Source organism: Chrysemys picta, chromosome 12 (assembly GCF_011386835.1).
Source record: "Chrysemys picta bellii isolate R12L10 chromosome 12, ASM1138683v2, whole genome shotgun sequence".
NCBI lineage: Eukaryota > Metazoa > Chordata > Testudines > Emydidae > Chrysemys > Chrysemys picta.
In genome coordinates this window covers 10,526,349-10,541,918 of record NC_088802.1, presented here as the reverse complement: position 1 = coordinate 10,541,918, position 15,570 = coordinate 10,526,349, and the positions used below count along the sequence as shown (strand labels likewise).

The 15,570-nt window shown below is 49.6% G+C and overlaps 2 protein-coding genes across 13 annotated transcripts in view; both read left to right on the top strand.

Annotated features, from left to right (window-relative positions):
- Positions 1–15,570, top strand: part of LOC101948742 (zinc finger protein RFP-like) — a 1,201,957-nt gene that overhangs the window by 477,228 nt on the left and 709,159 nt on the right. The gene's annotated exons all lie outside the window — the stretch shown is intronic.
- LOC101952396 (zinc finger protein 850-like) overlaps positions 1–15,570 on the top strand; it is a 58,369-nt gene that overhangs the window by 7,513 nt on the left and 35,286 nt on the right. For 3 of the 12 annotated variants that reach the window (XM_065564323.1, XM_065564324.1, XM_065564316.1), the window contains 2 exons: positions 8,099–8,225; positions 8,851–8,964. The exons of 2 other annotated variants lie outside the window; for them this stretch is intronic. In XM_065564323.1, the coding sequence (XP_065420395.1) occupies positions 8,099–8,225; positions 8,851–8,964 (241 nt within the window). Of the gene's footprint in view, positions 1–5; positions 8,965–9,276; positions 9,428–13,855; positions 14,131–15,570 lie in introns of those variants that run through there. 7 more of the 12 variants (XM_065564321.1, XM_065564315.1, XM_065564327.1 and 4 more) reach the window with 6 other exon arrangements.

Sequence of the window (15,570 nt, the reverse complement as noted above, 5' to 3'; positions counted from 1 at the left end):
TAGGGGATTTTCAGGGAGCTCCTGGGCAGGGGCAGGGAGGAGACAGGGTGTGATAAACCTGCTGATTTTCTGAGTGGGCCCATTGGTGATGGGGGAGGGGAGACGGGACATTCTCCCATTTCTCAAACAGGATACAACCCCCTTGCACAGGGCTGGGAGTGAGACCCCTCTAGCCTGAGGCTGCTGTGAAATACGAAGGGAAGCTGTTGGGATTCCTGTCCCTGGCTCAGAGCTCTGCTTCCCGTATCAGCCTGTGTCTGCAGGTGTGTGAGAAATGAGAAGACCCTGCCCTGCTCCGTGTGCTGTGGGGGGACAAGGAGCTCTCACCTTCTCCCCACTCCCTGAAGCCTCCTGGCTGCTCTGAGCAGGGTGGGGGTGGGATTCTGCTACTCTGGCGCTCCCAGAGCTTCCATTTCTTTATCCTTCTGTGTTGCAACTGATAGCTGACTGTTACACATCCTGCTTTTCAGCTGCTGGCATTTTAGGTCGGTTAGAGTTCAACATGGAGGAGCTTTGGTTCACTTTGGCCTAGAGCAGGAGGGCTTCATTGACACTCGTGGTCTTCCACCCCCTGAGTTACCTAGGGTGATGCCTAGTGACACCAACATCTCCCTCCTTTGAGAACACTCAAAAGGCACCAGCTTGAGTTTTCTCATAGTCTTTGGAGAGAAATGTGTTCAGTTCCAGAGGAAGGGCTGCCCCAGCAATTACATGCCTAGGGACTCTGGGGGGAGGCGAGGCACAAAACCTATTAGTGCTGGCTTTACAGCAAACAAAAAGTAAGAAAATGAAAAAACATAATATTGCCCCTGTGAGTAGGAGGCGCACAACTTGGCCGCCGAGTCCTTCGATATTAGGCAACCAGCTGAAAAGGGAATCAAAAATGGTGGGGGCCTGTTCTTGGGCCTTCCATTGGTTGAAGGCCTGCTCAACAGATAAAATATGCTTATTAATGTCCTCCGCAATTTCTGGGACATATGTACAGCATTCATTTCCAATAAGGGCACACACCTCGCCCTGTGAAGCCAGAACATAATCCAGGGCCTGGCGGTTTTGCAGGCAGTCGGAGCTGATAAAGCTCAGAGCTTATGCTTTTTTCTATGGCCAGGGTGTCATTGGCAAACTGGGTGAGGAATACAGAGAGCCTCCGGTAGAGTTGGGCCAGTCGTCCCACCCCATAGGATGGGAGGAGGATCATACCAAGTCTGTCTCCCTCACCAATGGGCTCTGGGGTGGCGTACAGAGACCGGCGCTGTCTGGGGCGGCCATACGGGGCTTGGGCCAGGACCCGCAAGAGAGGGGCGAGGAATCTCTTGTAACAGCTTCCGAACCACCCATGAGGGAGCCACTTATAGGCGTTTCGGCCACATATGTAATAGAGCAGGCCATTGTCCAATAAGCCATTATACCCCCGACCCATTTGTGCAGCCTTTGCGGGGGTCCAATATGCAAGCCCTTCCCCGGAGACCTGTCCGGAGCTATCATAAACCGGAATGGACACGTTAGCGGTCAGGGTCAAATAATATTGACAGGTGCTGTTACCAGCGAACCATGTGTGGTTGGCCGTCCTACATTGTGCATGACAGAGGAGGCCAGGGGGAACATCACGAAGCCTGATGGGCTGAGGGATAATGGCTTGATTCCAGAGGGGTTTCCAAGGATAATTGGTGAGGCTAAACTGGGCTTCCTTGGAACAGTTTGCAGCTAGAGTAGGCCATCCAGGGGCAATTCTTGGGATGGGTGGGGAGTACTGGAAGCCATTTGTGGCTTGCCATACCTGGCAAATATCAGACCAATTTTGGGGAACCGCTCTCCATGGCAACCCTGCCGAATGGTGAGCGATCTGAGAACATATCCAACAGTTGGAGAGATTAAACTCACGGGCAAAGGCAACTTTCAGGGCCTCATATGTGTTTGTTTCCAAGTTGTTAGGGATTCCTCTCCATCCCACATGTGCTTGGGGGGAAACGGGAGTTAACGAGAGGAATGCTCCCATGGCAAAAAGTAACACGGTGGCAGACCCTGGATCTGAGCCCATGCTGTAATTACAATTCCCCAAACGCCCACAAAACAATAATCACCAACAGCAGACAGATTAGAAACAAAAGGGACCAAGCCAATAGGTTAGGCTGGCCACCTGAAAACAAACACAACCAATGCTCGGAGTTCTCGCGGAGAGTGCGCTGTGGCTGTCCAAAGGGAACACACGGCATTCCCAGCAAACCTTATTGTCGCTTAAATAACAGTTTAAGTCCCAGATCGTCGCTGGAAGTCTTTTCAGCAGGCTGGATGGTCCACTGTTCAGGAGCGGGCACTGCTTTTAGGCGAGAGTGATGAATCCAGTTTTTGTGCCCTTCAACCTTAGCCGCCATGTGGGAAACAAGCAGGACGGTGTGGGGTCCCTTCCACTTCTCTTGGAGCGGTTCGTCCTTCCAAGTCCGAACGAGTACGGAATCGCCTGGCTGCAAGGAGTGGATTGGGGCATCCAGCGGAAGAGGCTGTGAATCTTTGGTGTACCTGTGGAGAGAAGAAAGAACAGCAGACAGAGAGCACATGTACTGAGATAAGAAACCGTACCCCATCTCCCACTCCCCTGCCAGAACCGGTGTACCGTTCAGAGGCCATGCCCTTCCAAACATAATCTCGAAGGGACTGAGCCCTAATCTGCCCTTAGGGAGAGCGCGGACACGGAGCAAAACGAGGGGCAAAGCATCAGGCCATCGAAGAGACGCCTCCTGGCAGACCTTTGAGAGGTGTCGCTTAAGAGTCTGATTTGTACGCTCCACTACCCCACTGGCCTGCGGTCGCCATGGCGTGTGGAGCTTCCAGGGGATCTGTAGGGCATCTGCTATATGCTGAACGACTTTTGACTTGAAGTGCATTCCATTGTCGGATTCCATCCACTGGGGAATTCCCAAGCGGGGAATGATCTCCTTGACAAATTTGAGGGCCACCGTTTTGGCAGTGTTGTTACGGCATGGGAAGGCTTCGGGCCATCCGCTGAATCGATCCACCAAGACGAGGAGGTATCTGAACCCTTGGGTCCGGGGAAACTCAGTAAAATCTATCTGCCAAACCAATCCTGGGCCTGGGGTAGGTTCCAGAGTGGCTGGTGGCACTGACACTCCCGGTCGAGGGTTGTTCTTTTGGCAGATCAGACATTCAGCCTGTACCTGGGATGGTAGGAGTCTAAGTCGAGAGGTTAGAAAATATTTACTCATAAGCTGGGTAAGATCCTCCCTGCCAGGATGGGTGGTTTGATGTAGTCTCTGCAACACCGGCCGGATCAGGCCCTTTGGTAGGAGGATCTTCCTTTCCATGGAGTGGAGCCATCCCTCCTTTTCCTGGAGACCGAGCTTGTCAGCCAATTTCCTCTCTTCGCAAGAGTACTGAGAAGTCGCGAGCTCCCCCACTGATGGGATAAGGGCATGCATATGGGCATCTTCAGTTTTCGGTGGCTTTAGGGTGGCGGCGTGCTTGGCTTCCCTGTTTGCTCGGGCGTTGCCCCTGGCCACGTCCTGATCTTCCCTTTGATGAGCTCTACAGTGCACCACCGCCACCGCCGAGGGGAGTTGTACCGCTTCTGGGAGCCGGAGAATTTGAGGCCCATGCTTGACCGCCTTGGGCTGTTAGCATTCCTCTTTGCTTCCACAGGCCAGCGTGAGCATGCAACACCCCAAAAGCATATTTTGAGTCAGTAAAAATATTGACCCGTTTTTCTTTTGCCAGCTCGAGCGCACGGGTCAGGGCCGCTATTTCAGCAAGCTGGGCAGATGTCCCGGCAGGCAAACCCTCGGCTTCCACGGTATCGTGGAGGGTCACGACAGCATAACCCGCCCTCCTTTGCCCGTCTATAACCGTACTACTGCCATCGGTATACCACTCATAATCTGCATTCGGGAGCGGTTGATCTTTTAAGTCCGGGTGGCTGGAGTAGTGGGCATCTATGATATCCAAACAGTCGTGTTCCTGCTCCTCTGTCTCCGGCAACAGGGTGGCTGGGTTAAGGGAGGGGCAGGTCTTCAGGGTAACCTCGGGGTTCTCTAAAAGTTTAGCCTGATACTGAGCTACCCAAGCCTGGGTGAGCCAGAGACCACCCTTAGTATCCAGCAGGGCTTGGACCATATGGGGAGTATACACTTGCACAATTCCCCCCAGTGTCAGTTTTTCAGCTTCCCCAAGTACTAGGGCAGTTGCTGCGACCGCCCGTAAACATGCCGGCCACCCCTGGGCAACTCGATCCAGTTGTTTGGAAAAGTAGGCCATGGGACGTTTCCAGGTGCCCAGTAATTGAGTAAGCACTCCCAGGGCCACCCCTTTTCGTTCATGTACATACAGTTGGAACGGCTTGGAGAGGTCCGGCAGACACAGGGCTGGGGCTTCCATTAGTTTCCTTTTTAAAACTTTAAATGCCTTGTCGGCTTCTGAGGACCAGTGAAAGGGGTCGTGATCCGCTCCCTTAACGCATTCATACAAGGGTTTAGCCCACAGTCCGAACTCTGGGATCCATATTCTGCAGAAGCCCGCCATACCCAGAAACGCCCTGAGCCGTTTACGATTGCTTGGGATAGGAACTTGGCAGATAGCTTCCTTCCTTTCGTTTGAAAGCTGACGCTCCCCCTGCCTTATGTGAAACCCTAAGTATTGTACTTCTGGGAGGGCAATTTGAGCCTTACTCCATGCTACTCGATATCCTCAGACTCCAACAAAGTTCAGGAGGCTCACGGTGGCTTTAAGGCAAGGGGTTAGACCCACAGCGGCAATTAACAAGTCATCTACATATTGCAGGAGGAGGACCTTGTCCTCATTGTCCCACTCCTCCAAATCTCTGGCCAGGGCCTGGCCAAAAAGGGTGGGGGAATTTTTAAATCCCTGGGCCAACACTGTCCAGCAAAGCTGCTTTTTAACCCTCCTTTTGTCCTCCCACTCGAAGGAGAAAATCTCCTGAGATTGGGTGTCGACCGGAATCGTGAAGAAAGCGTCTTTTAAATCTAGGACCGAAAAATGGGTATACTGCCCCCCCTATAGAGGCCAGCAAGGTATATGGGTTTGGGACAAGGGGATGCAGAGTCTTAACCCATTCATTGACCGCACCAAAGGTCCTGTACCAGCCGATATGTGCCATTGGGCTTTCGTACAGGCAAGATGGGAGTGTTCCAAGCTGACTGGCATTCTCGAAGTACACCGTACTTTAGGAACCGGTCTATAGTCTCTTGCAGTCCCTCTCTGGCTTCCCTTTTGATCGGATACTGCCGGATTCGCACCGGGCCTTTTCCTGGCAAGAGCTGAACATTAACGGGGGTTTGACGGGCTGCCTTTCCTGGGACCCCGGACGCCCATACCAGAGGATATACCTGGTCCTCCCACTGGCTCCACTCTGGGGCTTGCATGGCTGAGGGTTGCAAGGGTCATTATCCAGGCATTCTCGGGGGGTAAGGTGAGGGTTACTTCATCTTGGGTGAAATGCAGGGTGGCGCCTAAGCAACAAAGCAGGTCCCGTCCCAGTAGAGGCGTTGGACAGTCGGGGAGATAGACCAGCTTGTGAGATAGAGTTCTGTTTCCCAAAGTGCATTCCGCTGGGGCATACACTGGGCACTTGGTTCCTTTCCCTGTGGCACCCACCACTGTGAGGGACTCTGCCACAGGCAGCTGAAGGGGTTGGTTTACGGCGGTTCGTGCCGCTCCAGAATCTACTAGAAAGTCTATTTCCAAATTTCCCACCCGCATTTTTACTCGGGGTTCCGGGGGCAGGATGGTCCGTCTCCCCTGACACCCCTATTCGTGATCCTCCGCCGCCATCGTAGGGGCGCTTTCCCTTTCGGGGCATTCATTTTTCCAGTGTCCCTCCTGCCGGCATATAGCACAATGAATGTGACCCAGACGCCTTTCCTGCGGGCCAGGGTGCCCGCATCCACGGCCCCTAACTCCCCGGCCCCTTTCACCTTCCCGTGGCCTTTCCTTAGTGCCGGCCTGTACTGCCGCTACCATCATTTTAACTTGCCGCTTTTCCTTTCCTCCCTCTCTAAGGGTATAAGCCCTATTTGCGGTTTCCAAAATCTGTGCCATGGACATGCCCATTAAATCCTCCTTTTTCTGTAGTTTCCTTTTAATAACAGGGGCCGCACGGCTGGTAAAAATACCCTTGATAATTGCCTCAGTTGTCTGATCATTGGGGTTTGCGTTAGTATTTTGCCAGATAGCATCCCGAATACGCTGCAGAAAAGCAACTGGACTTTCCTTTGGCTCCTGTATTAGCTCATACGGCTTGGCCCAATTGTTGTGCCGGACAGCCGAATGGCGGAGACCGTGTAAAAGCAGCTCCTTGTAGGAGGTGAGACGGGTTTGGCCCAGAGGGTCATTGGGGTTCCACATGGGATTTGCTAAGGGCACCATGTCTGCGGGCTCAGGGACGTTGCCTGGATCCCTTTCATGTCTCCGCTGTGCCTCCTCCCTGACTTTGGACATAACCTGATTCCGCTCCACCTCAGACAACAGGGTCCTCATGAGAATATTACAATCGTCCCAATCAGGCTTGTGGCTGGCCAGACACCCTTCAAAAACTGAGATAAACTTGCTCAGGTTCGTGGAGAATTCCCCTGCCTGTGCCTTAAAGGCTGCTAGGTCCACTGGATTAAAGGGCACATGCGTATAAACCTGCATGGTAGTAGCCTGATTCCTATCTGAGCCATGTCTGGACACCACGGTCTCGGTGATCAACGGATAGAATCCCACCGAGGGGGCAATCTCTGGAACCCAAGGCACCTTCTCTTTATATGGTGGGGGTGTTCTAGCCACAGGGGACACCGGATCTGCCATTACAATCGTGGGGGGGTTCTGGGGACTAACAGTAGCTACTACCGAACCTGTCGGAGTCAAATTACACTTTTGCAAAATATCTGTTCTATTTCGTAAAGCTATAAACAATTGCGCAAACAGATGTTCGTTCCATTTACCCGTTCGCTGACAAAACAGGAGTAATTGAAGGATCGTGTTATAATTAAGTGATCCTTCAGGTGGCCTCCTTTCCTGGTCCTCTAGCTGATATTGACGCCAGTCTACTGTACAGAACCTTTTTAATTTACTTTTAGTCATCGGATCTGATCCAAACACTTTCCAGTTCACCAGAATGCATTCTAAGGGCGTACACCGTGCCCTGCCTGTTGTACTCTGTCCCTGCCCCATACTCTAGGAAGACACTGGGCGTCCCCAGGTCTTAACAGGCAAAGTCCAGGCCACTGGACTGGTTCCTACCTTATCCAAGGGACCGGTTCCGCACTGTCGCCCGCAACCGCTTCTCCACTATCCGAGCGCGTTGCACTGTTGTGCCCCCCCCCGGGGTCGATCAAACCGCGTCTCCGCCAAGGCCCCCGATGAAGTCACCGGTGCGCGCTGGGCGTCAGTCGTCGCCGCAACCCGTCTGCCGCTGGGAGGGATCCGGGCAAGGCTAAATTTCAGCCTCGAGCCCACGCAGGGACGCCAAGAACTGTTGCCAGCACAGAGGGCCCGAGGGGGGCAACAGCAGGGTTCGTTGCCCAGTGTGCTTCGCGCCAATGAACCCACCAGGGTGGAGAAGCAGAAAAAGCTTATTCAAGATCTCTGAAAAGGCACTCGGAGACCAACATGTCTCAAATCAAGCAGTTTTTCCCTTTTATACCCAAGTTGTTTACTTCAGCTTAGCTTCCCCCTTCCTCCCCCCACCCCTTCTTTACCCTGTAGCAGTTAAATTAAGCAATGTTGACTGCTGTAATTGTAGCTTGTTAGTAATTTTCCCTTCTGCAAGTTATCTTGTCCTTCAGCTGGACGCATGTAGGCCCCCTTATCTCTACCGCTTTAGACAGGTTTGAGCTGTGTTGCAACTGATAGCTGACTGTTACACATCCTGCTTTTCAGCTGCTGGCATTTTAGGTCGGTTAGAGTTCAACATGGAGGAGCTTTGGTTCACTTTGGCCTAGAGCAGGAGGGCTTCATCGACACTCGTGGTCTTCCACCCCCTGAGTTACCTAGGGTGATGCCTAGTGACACCAACACTTCCTCCCTTGTGACTAGTGGGATTGTGGCTGGAGCAGCAGGTAATGAGTGGGGGCTTTTGGTGTTCCAGATGCCGGTGACCTTCGAGGAGGTGGCTGTGTATTTCACCCAGGGGCAGGGGGCTCTCCTGGACCCCGTTCAGAGAGCCCTCTACAGGGATGTCATGCACGAGAACTACGAGACAGTGACATCGCTGGGTAAGGGATTCCTGTCCCCTCGGTTATTCGAAGTCGTGGGGTCTGCGTGTCTGAATCTCGTCAGGTTCTTCCCCGATCAGTTAGATCAGAGGGGAATGGGTTCCATAATGCACAGCTGCCGTGTGAGAGAGACTTGCATCTCCATGCCCTCTCCAGTGGGACATGGGTGTCAAAACCTAATGGACAAGCTAAACCATCTCCACCCCTCCAGCTTTCAAAGGGGCATATATCCAGCATTGTCCTGTCTGTGTCGTTTCGTGGCTGCACACACAATCCCTGTTCACCTTCCTCCTTGGGAATAGCTCCAGCTATGGGGAGGGCTCTGGGCTCTGCAGGTTTAGAAAGAGGCAGGGGTTTAAGTGCAGAGCTGTGTGTGAGTCAGCAAGGCCCCCAGAGCACACAGATCCTGGGAACGCCTAGTGAGGGTGTAGTAATCATTCAACTCACCTCCCCAGACAACTTCCTCTGTGCGAGCGGGCTCGGTGACCATTTTCCCGTCCTCTTGGATTCCACGTTCCTGCAGCAGAGCGCAGGGACAGGTTCCACTCACGGAATGTCCTTTCTGACAAACACTCCACCAATGCTCCACGCACCCTGATCTGGTCTGATTTCACCCTCTGCACAGGATTCCCCCTTCCCAAACCTGAGCTGATTGCCCGGCTGGAACGAGGGGAAGAGCCGTGGGTGTCCGATCTCCAGGCCTGCAAGGAAAGAAGGCTTCCGAGATGCACCCGTACAGGTGAGGACTGACACAGAAACATCTAGAGAATGAAGGAAAAAGCTGAGAATCCCAAAATATGGTGTGAGTAAGCGCCCTCAGTTCTTCCTCATCTCAGCCAGGACAGGGCTGCAGTCATCAGATATAGCTCACGCCATTCCACCCAGCCTCTTCTCTGCAGGAGTTTGCTTCCCAGCTTTCCTTCCCTGTGAGTGTTTGGGTGGGATGTGGAGGCGGAGCCAAATTGCTCAGTCTTTGTGTTGGGTTTTCCCTCGGTACTATTCCTCTTTCTCCCCAACACAATGACTCCTGTCTGGATTGTGTCTCTCCCAGCAGGTGCTGAGCGAGGGAGTGAGAATGAGGCGGGGAATCATCATGAGGAAGTTCCCGGGGAAGTGGAACCGCAGGGGACCTTTGTGGGAAGAGCTGAAGGGAATTTTTCCCAGTGCTTGGAGCAGGCAGAAGCCTGGGGACATTGGCACAGGTCAGAGAGGCTTCTGGGAAACCAACCAGGGAAGAAAGTGGATGAATCTATTAACGGTGGGGGAGGAGAGGAGGATCCTATAGCGCAGCAGACAAATCCCAAGGAAGAGACACCCTGGCAGTGTGGGAAAGGATTCACTGTGAGATCACAGCTTGTGACACATCAGACAATCTATACTGGAAAGAAACTCCTTCAATGCTTGGACCATGGGGAAAGCTTCAATAAGCTCTCAGATCTTAATAACCATGGGAGATGCCACACTGGAGAGAAACCCACTCAGCCCCTCGAGTGCGGGAAATGTTTGATTTCGAAGACACAAATAATTAGACATCAGTTAAGCCACACAGGGGAGAGACCCCATAAGTGTTTGGACTGTAGGAAAAGTTTCATAAGAAGGTCACACCTACTTCGTCATCAGGCATTACACACAGGAGAGAGACCCCACAAGTGCTTGGACTGTGGGAAAAGTTTCATACAAGGGTCAGACCTTGTTAGACATCAGGCTATCCACACAGGAGAGAGACCCCACAAGTGCTTGGACTGTGGGAAAAGTTTCACACAGAGGTCAAACTTACTTCGTCATCAGGCATTACACACAGTAGAGAGACCCCACAAGTGCTTGGACTGTGGGAAAAGTTTCATAAAAAGGTCACACCTTGTTAAACATCAGGCATTACACACAGGAGAAAGACCACACAAGTGCTTGGACTGTGGGAAAAGTTTCATACAAAGGTCACAACTTGTTCAACATCAGGCTATCCACACAGGAGAGAAACCCCACAAGTGCTTGGACTGTGGGAAAAGTTTCACACAGAGGTCAAACCTACTTCATCATCAGGCATTACACACAGGAGAGAGACCCCACAAGTGCTTGGACTGTGAGAAAAGTTTCATAATGAGGTCACACCTTGTTCAACATCAGGCTATCCACACAGGAGAGAGACCCCACAAGTGCTTGGACTGTGGGAAAAGTTTCATAAGAAGGTCAGACCTTGTTAAACATCAGGCATTACACACAGGAGAGAGACCTCACAAGTGCTTGGACTGTGGGAAAAGTTTCATTAGAAGGTCACACCTACTTCGTCATCAGGCATTACAGAAAGGAGAGAGACCCCACAAGTTCTTGGACTGTGGGAAAAGTTTCATACAGAGGTCACACCTAGTTCGTAATCAGGCAATCCACACAGTAGAGAGACCCCACAAGTGCTTGGACTGTGGGAAAAGTTTCATACAGAGGTCACACCTAGTTCGTCATCAGGCAATCCACACAGCAGAGAGACCCCACAAGTGCTTGGACTGAGGGAAAAGTTTCATAAAGAAGTCAAATCTTGTTCAACATCAGGCAATCCACCCAGGAGCGAGACCCCACAAGTGCTTGGACTGTGGGGAAGGTTACATACAAAGGTCAGACCTTGTTCAACATTAGGCAATCTTTACAGGAAAGACTCCAGAGGTGCTTGGACTGCTGGAAAAATTTCATATGAAATTCTGACCTCATTAAACATGGAAGAATCAACACAGAATCTAAATTTCTGTGACACATGGCAAGAAAGGGTTCAGCAACTTGCATGTAATTGACTCAGGGTCAACATTTAGAGAGAGATTTTAAAAGTGTGTCCACCTTAGGTAATCTAGAGTTTGAAATGTAAATGTGTATTTTTAAAGACTTGGAAGAAGAGGGCAGGTCATGTCTGAGTAACCTAATTGCCTTCTATGACGAGATAACTGGCTCTGTGGATGAGGGAAAAGCAGTGGATGTGTTATTCCTTGATTTTAGCAAAGCTTTTGATATGATCTCCTACAGTATTCTTGCCAGCAAGTTAAAGAAGTATGGGCTGGATGAATGGACTATAAGGTGGATAGAAAGCTGGCTAGATAGAAGGGCTCAATGGGTAGTGATCAATGGCTCCATTTCCAATTGCAAACCTGTATCAAGAGGAGTGCCCCAAGGGTCGCTCCTGGGGCCAGTTTTGTTCAGTATGTTCATTAATGATCTGGAGGATGACGTGGACTGCACCCTCCGCAAGTTTGCAGATGACACTAAACTGGGAGAACTGGTAGATACGCTGGAGGGTAGGGATAGGATACAGAGGGACGTAGACAAATTAGAGGATTGGGCCAAAATAAATCTGCTGAGGTTCAACAAGGACAAGTGCAGAGTCCTGCATTTAGGGTGAAAGAATCCCATTCAGTGCTACAGACTAGGGGCCGAATGGGTAGGCAGCAGTTCTGCAGAAAAGGACCTGGGGTTACAGTGGATGAGAAGCTGGATATGAGTCAACAGTGTGCCCTTGTTCCCAAGAAGGTTAACGGCATTTTGGGCTGTATAAGTAGGGGCATTGCCAGCAGATCGAGGGACGTGATCGTTCCCCTCTGTTTAACATTGGTGAGGCCTCATCTGGAGTATTGTGTTCAGTTTTGGGCTCCACACTACAAGAAGGATGTTGAAAAATTGGAAAGAGTCCAGCGGAGGGAAACAAAAATGATTAAGGGGCTGGAGCACATAACTTATGAGAAGAGGCTGAGAGAACGGGGATTGTTTAGTCTACAGAAGAGAAGCATGATGGGGTATTTGGTAGCTGCTTTCAACTACCTGAAAGGGGGTTCCAAAGAGGATGGATCTAGACTGTTCTCAGTGGTACCAGATGACAGAACAAGGAGTAATGGTCTACAGTTGCAGTGGGGAAAGTTTAGGTTGGATATCAGGAAACACTTTTTTACTAGGAGGGTGGTGAAGCACTGGAATGTGTTACCTAGGGAGGTGGTGGGATCTCCTTCGTTAGAGGTTTTTAAGGTCAGGCTTGACAAAGCCCTGGCTGGGATGATTTAGTTGGGGATTATTCCTGCTTTGTGCATGTGGTTGGACTAGATGACCTCCTGAGGTCCCTTCCAACCCTGATATTCTATGATTCTAAGGCTAGGTCTATACTACCCGCCTGAATCGGCGGGTAGAAATCGACCTCTCGGGGATCGATTTATCGCGTCCCGTCGGGACGCGACAATCGATCCCCAAATCGGTGCTCTTACTCCACCAGCGGAGGTGGGAGTAAGCACCGCCGACAGAAAGCGGCAGAAGTCGATTTTGCCGCCGTCCTCACAACGGGGTAAGTCGGCTGCGATACGTCGAATTCAGCTACGCTATTCACGTAGCTGAATTTGCGTATCTTAAATCGACTCCCCCCTGTAGTGTAGATGTACCCTAAGAGGGGTAACTGTAGTAGTCTATGTTTAGCTATCCAAAGAATTCCTGTGTTCTGTTAATTCAGGGATCAATAATTCAGCGATTATACCCATCTCCCATGCCACTTGCCCAATTCTAGCTCAGTCTCATTGAATTCGGTGGGGGTAGGGGCTGAAGGATGAAAGGAATGTTTATAGCTGAAATCACCAAAATGTGTTTTGCAAGGTTAATGTAATCGGATTTGTTCCGCTCTCCTGCTCGGACATTTTCTCTGGGGATCCCGGAGACGGAAAGGAGCTGGTGTTACCATCTTGGCTATCAATCCCCACGGTGACGCTCTACACTAGCAATTCTCAAAGTGTGGGCAGAGCCTCCCAGTGGAGGCACAGGAATATGTCAAGGGAGGCGTGATCAGTGTGGGTTGTTTGGTTTTTTTTTAAAGAGCACTGGCTGTCGGTCCCACGTGGCTGGGGCTCATGAAGAAGGAACAGGCCTATCTGGGAGGTGGGGATAAATGCTCAGGCTCTCAAACCCAGGTGCAGCAGCAGCACAGAAGTAGGGGTGGCAATCGGGTGATAAGTCAGCTGTGAACAGCGATATTGATGAATATTATTTTTCACGTGGCCACCCTAACTTCTGTGCTGCTGTTGGAGGCCTTCAGAGCTGTGCACATCGCCAGCAACTACTCTGCCTTTAGAGCTGGGTGGTGATATATGTGCTTTTGATGGTGGGGGCATAAATGACCACAGACACCATGGGGGGTGGCAATGAAACACATTTGAGAACCACTGGTCTACACTATTATGGTCACCACGTTTATAAAATGATAAATCTTCTCCAAAGTATGGCTTGTGAGGCATCATAGGAAAAGTCATCACCTGCTGAATATTAGTGTCCCATTAAAATATGTCTATCAGCACTGTCCATGGAGCTCTGAGAGTTTGCTGTATGTTTGTTACATGCTGTAAAGCTGGAAAACGCCCACAGATGAGCTCCTCAGAGACAATGGTACCTGCACACCAGCTATGTGCTAGGTGGCCATTAATTGCTTAACTGGCCATTCTTCAGCTGTGGAGCTGGGAACAGGAGAGTTACAATTCACCGGAAGGACGGCTGGACGTTCACTTAGGCCACAGACCGACTGTCGGCTGCCCCCTGGCTGCGGGATGAACCTCAAAGAGGAGAGTGGTATAAAAGCACAAGGGAGAATTGCCTCCATTTTTACCTCTCCTCTTCCATCTTTACAGAAGGCAACAAGATGTCTTGAAAGGCAACAGGGGCCTTGGACTGGGGAGGACGGACCAAGGCTTGAAGGAAATCCAGGCTGGGTACTAAGAACTGTGAACTGCCTGCAACAGCAGGTGGGGTGCGAAAACCTGCTTGCTTCGCATTTTCCTTAGATTGGTAAAATTTAAAATGCATGTTTTAATTTTATAGTTTTAACCGGTTCTGACCTTTTACATCTTTCTCCCTTGTAATCCCTGAAAACCCCTTTGCTCTATTTAATAAACTGGTTTTAGTATTTTGTCTGGACCTGTGTGTTTTCATTGAAGTGTTTGTGGGATTTGACTGGAGAGAACAAGGCTGTGGTCTAATCTGGCCCCTTTGAATGCTGGTGGCTGTGTGGGAGCAGAGCGTGGGGGGGTTTGTTGTTCACACAGGGAAGCAGCAGGGTGGATTTGATTTAAATCACTAGTCAGGAAGACTCGATTTAATCATGGTTTTCTACATAAAAATGTATTCTTGTTGGTTGTTATAACCTTAATACATATTCTTCACAACACAGAGACAGATGTAGGTTTCATTTTTGGAAGGTACACACTATACATTTTTAAACAGTGTTTTATTTTGAAAACGTTTCAGATGAGTTTTACAGCTATATCAGACAATGAATATTTGTTTGGTTATTTCATTACCAAAGGTAATTGAAGCAGATATTTATGAAGTCATTAGGAGTGAACTATCTCCAATTCAACAGGTTAATCATTAATAGTTGGAGGATTTTCTTGCCATGCTGTATTAGGAGGAGAACATCACCAGACAGACATTTAAATTGTTTTATTTAACTAAAACAACAACGTTCAGTATTCTGGATTTGTTTCTTCAACAGCAAACATATAATATTTTAACAGAAAAGTGTATGTCCCTCTCTTCTCACATTTGTCTCCAGACTTCTCCTTGTCCAGATCTATTCCGCCTCCAACAGTCTTGTATTCATTGAACTTTTTGAAACTTTGCACTTTTTGAGAGCGGTAAGGGATTGACTCTGTGTACACAAATTTGCAGAGGGACAATAGAGATGAGGTCTGTTATTTCTCACCTCTATATTTTAATTTATTTTAAAATATTTTTACTGTTAACCAGCATGTTACCTTTGGAGACACAAAGCCACAGTTTGAGAACTGGCAAACTAAGCATCTCTGATGGTATCTTCTAGACTGAGCACTGAGTCCCATTGGGTAAATAGAGAGATTAACCTAAGTAATCTATACAGAAGCCTGTGGAACCGAATACGACTGGGTCCTTAATGCATGAACTAGAGGAACTCATTTACAAAACTTTTTTTAAACATGACATGTCTATATTGTCTCATACTATAGAATTGGAATGTATAATCCCTATTCTATGATGAGAGATCTTTGAGCTATAATGTATATTAATTTAAACTATCTTTAGATAAAATGGTTTTTGAGGAAAAAAATTATCAAAAAAATCCGATTTAATTAACAAAAATTTGATTTTCTTGTTTAAAAAAAAAAAAAAAACTTTGACTTTTATTCACCGTGGGAAACAGTGTAAAACATGCCCTGGGGTGGAGAATTAAGCAGTTCAACAGTCCAGATGGTACCCTGGGGAATGTCTCACACCTGCTGTCTCCTGGCACCATTGTGCCTTCATCAGCCTGATCCTGAAAGGCAAGCTAAGCAGGGCAAACCAGAGAAGAGGAACCAGCCGACATCCT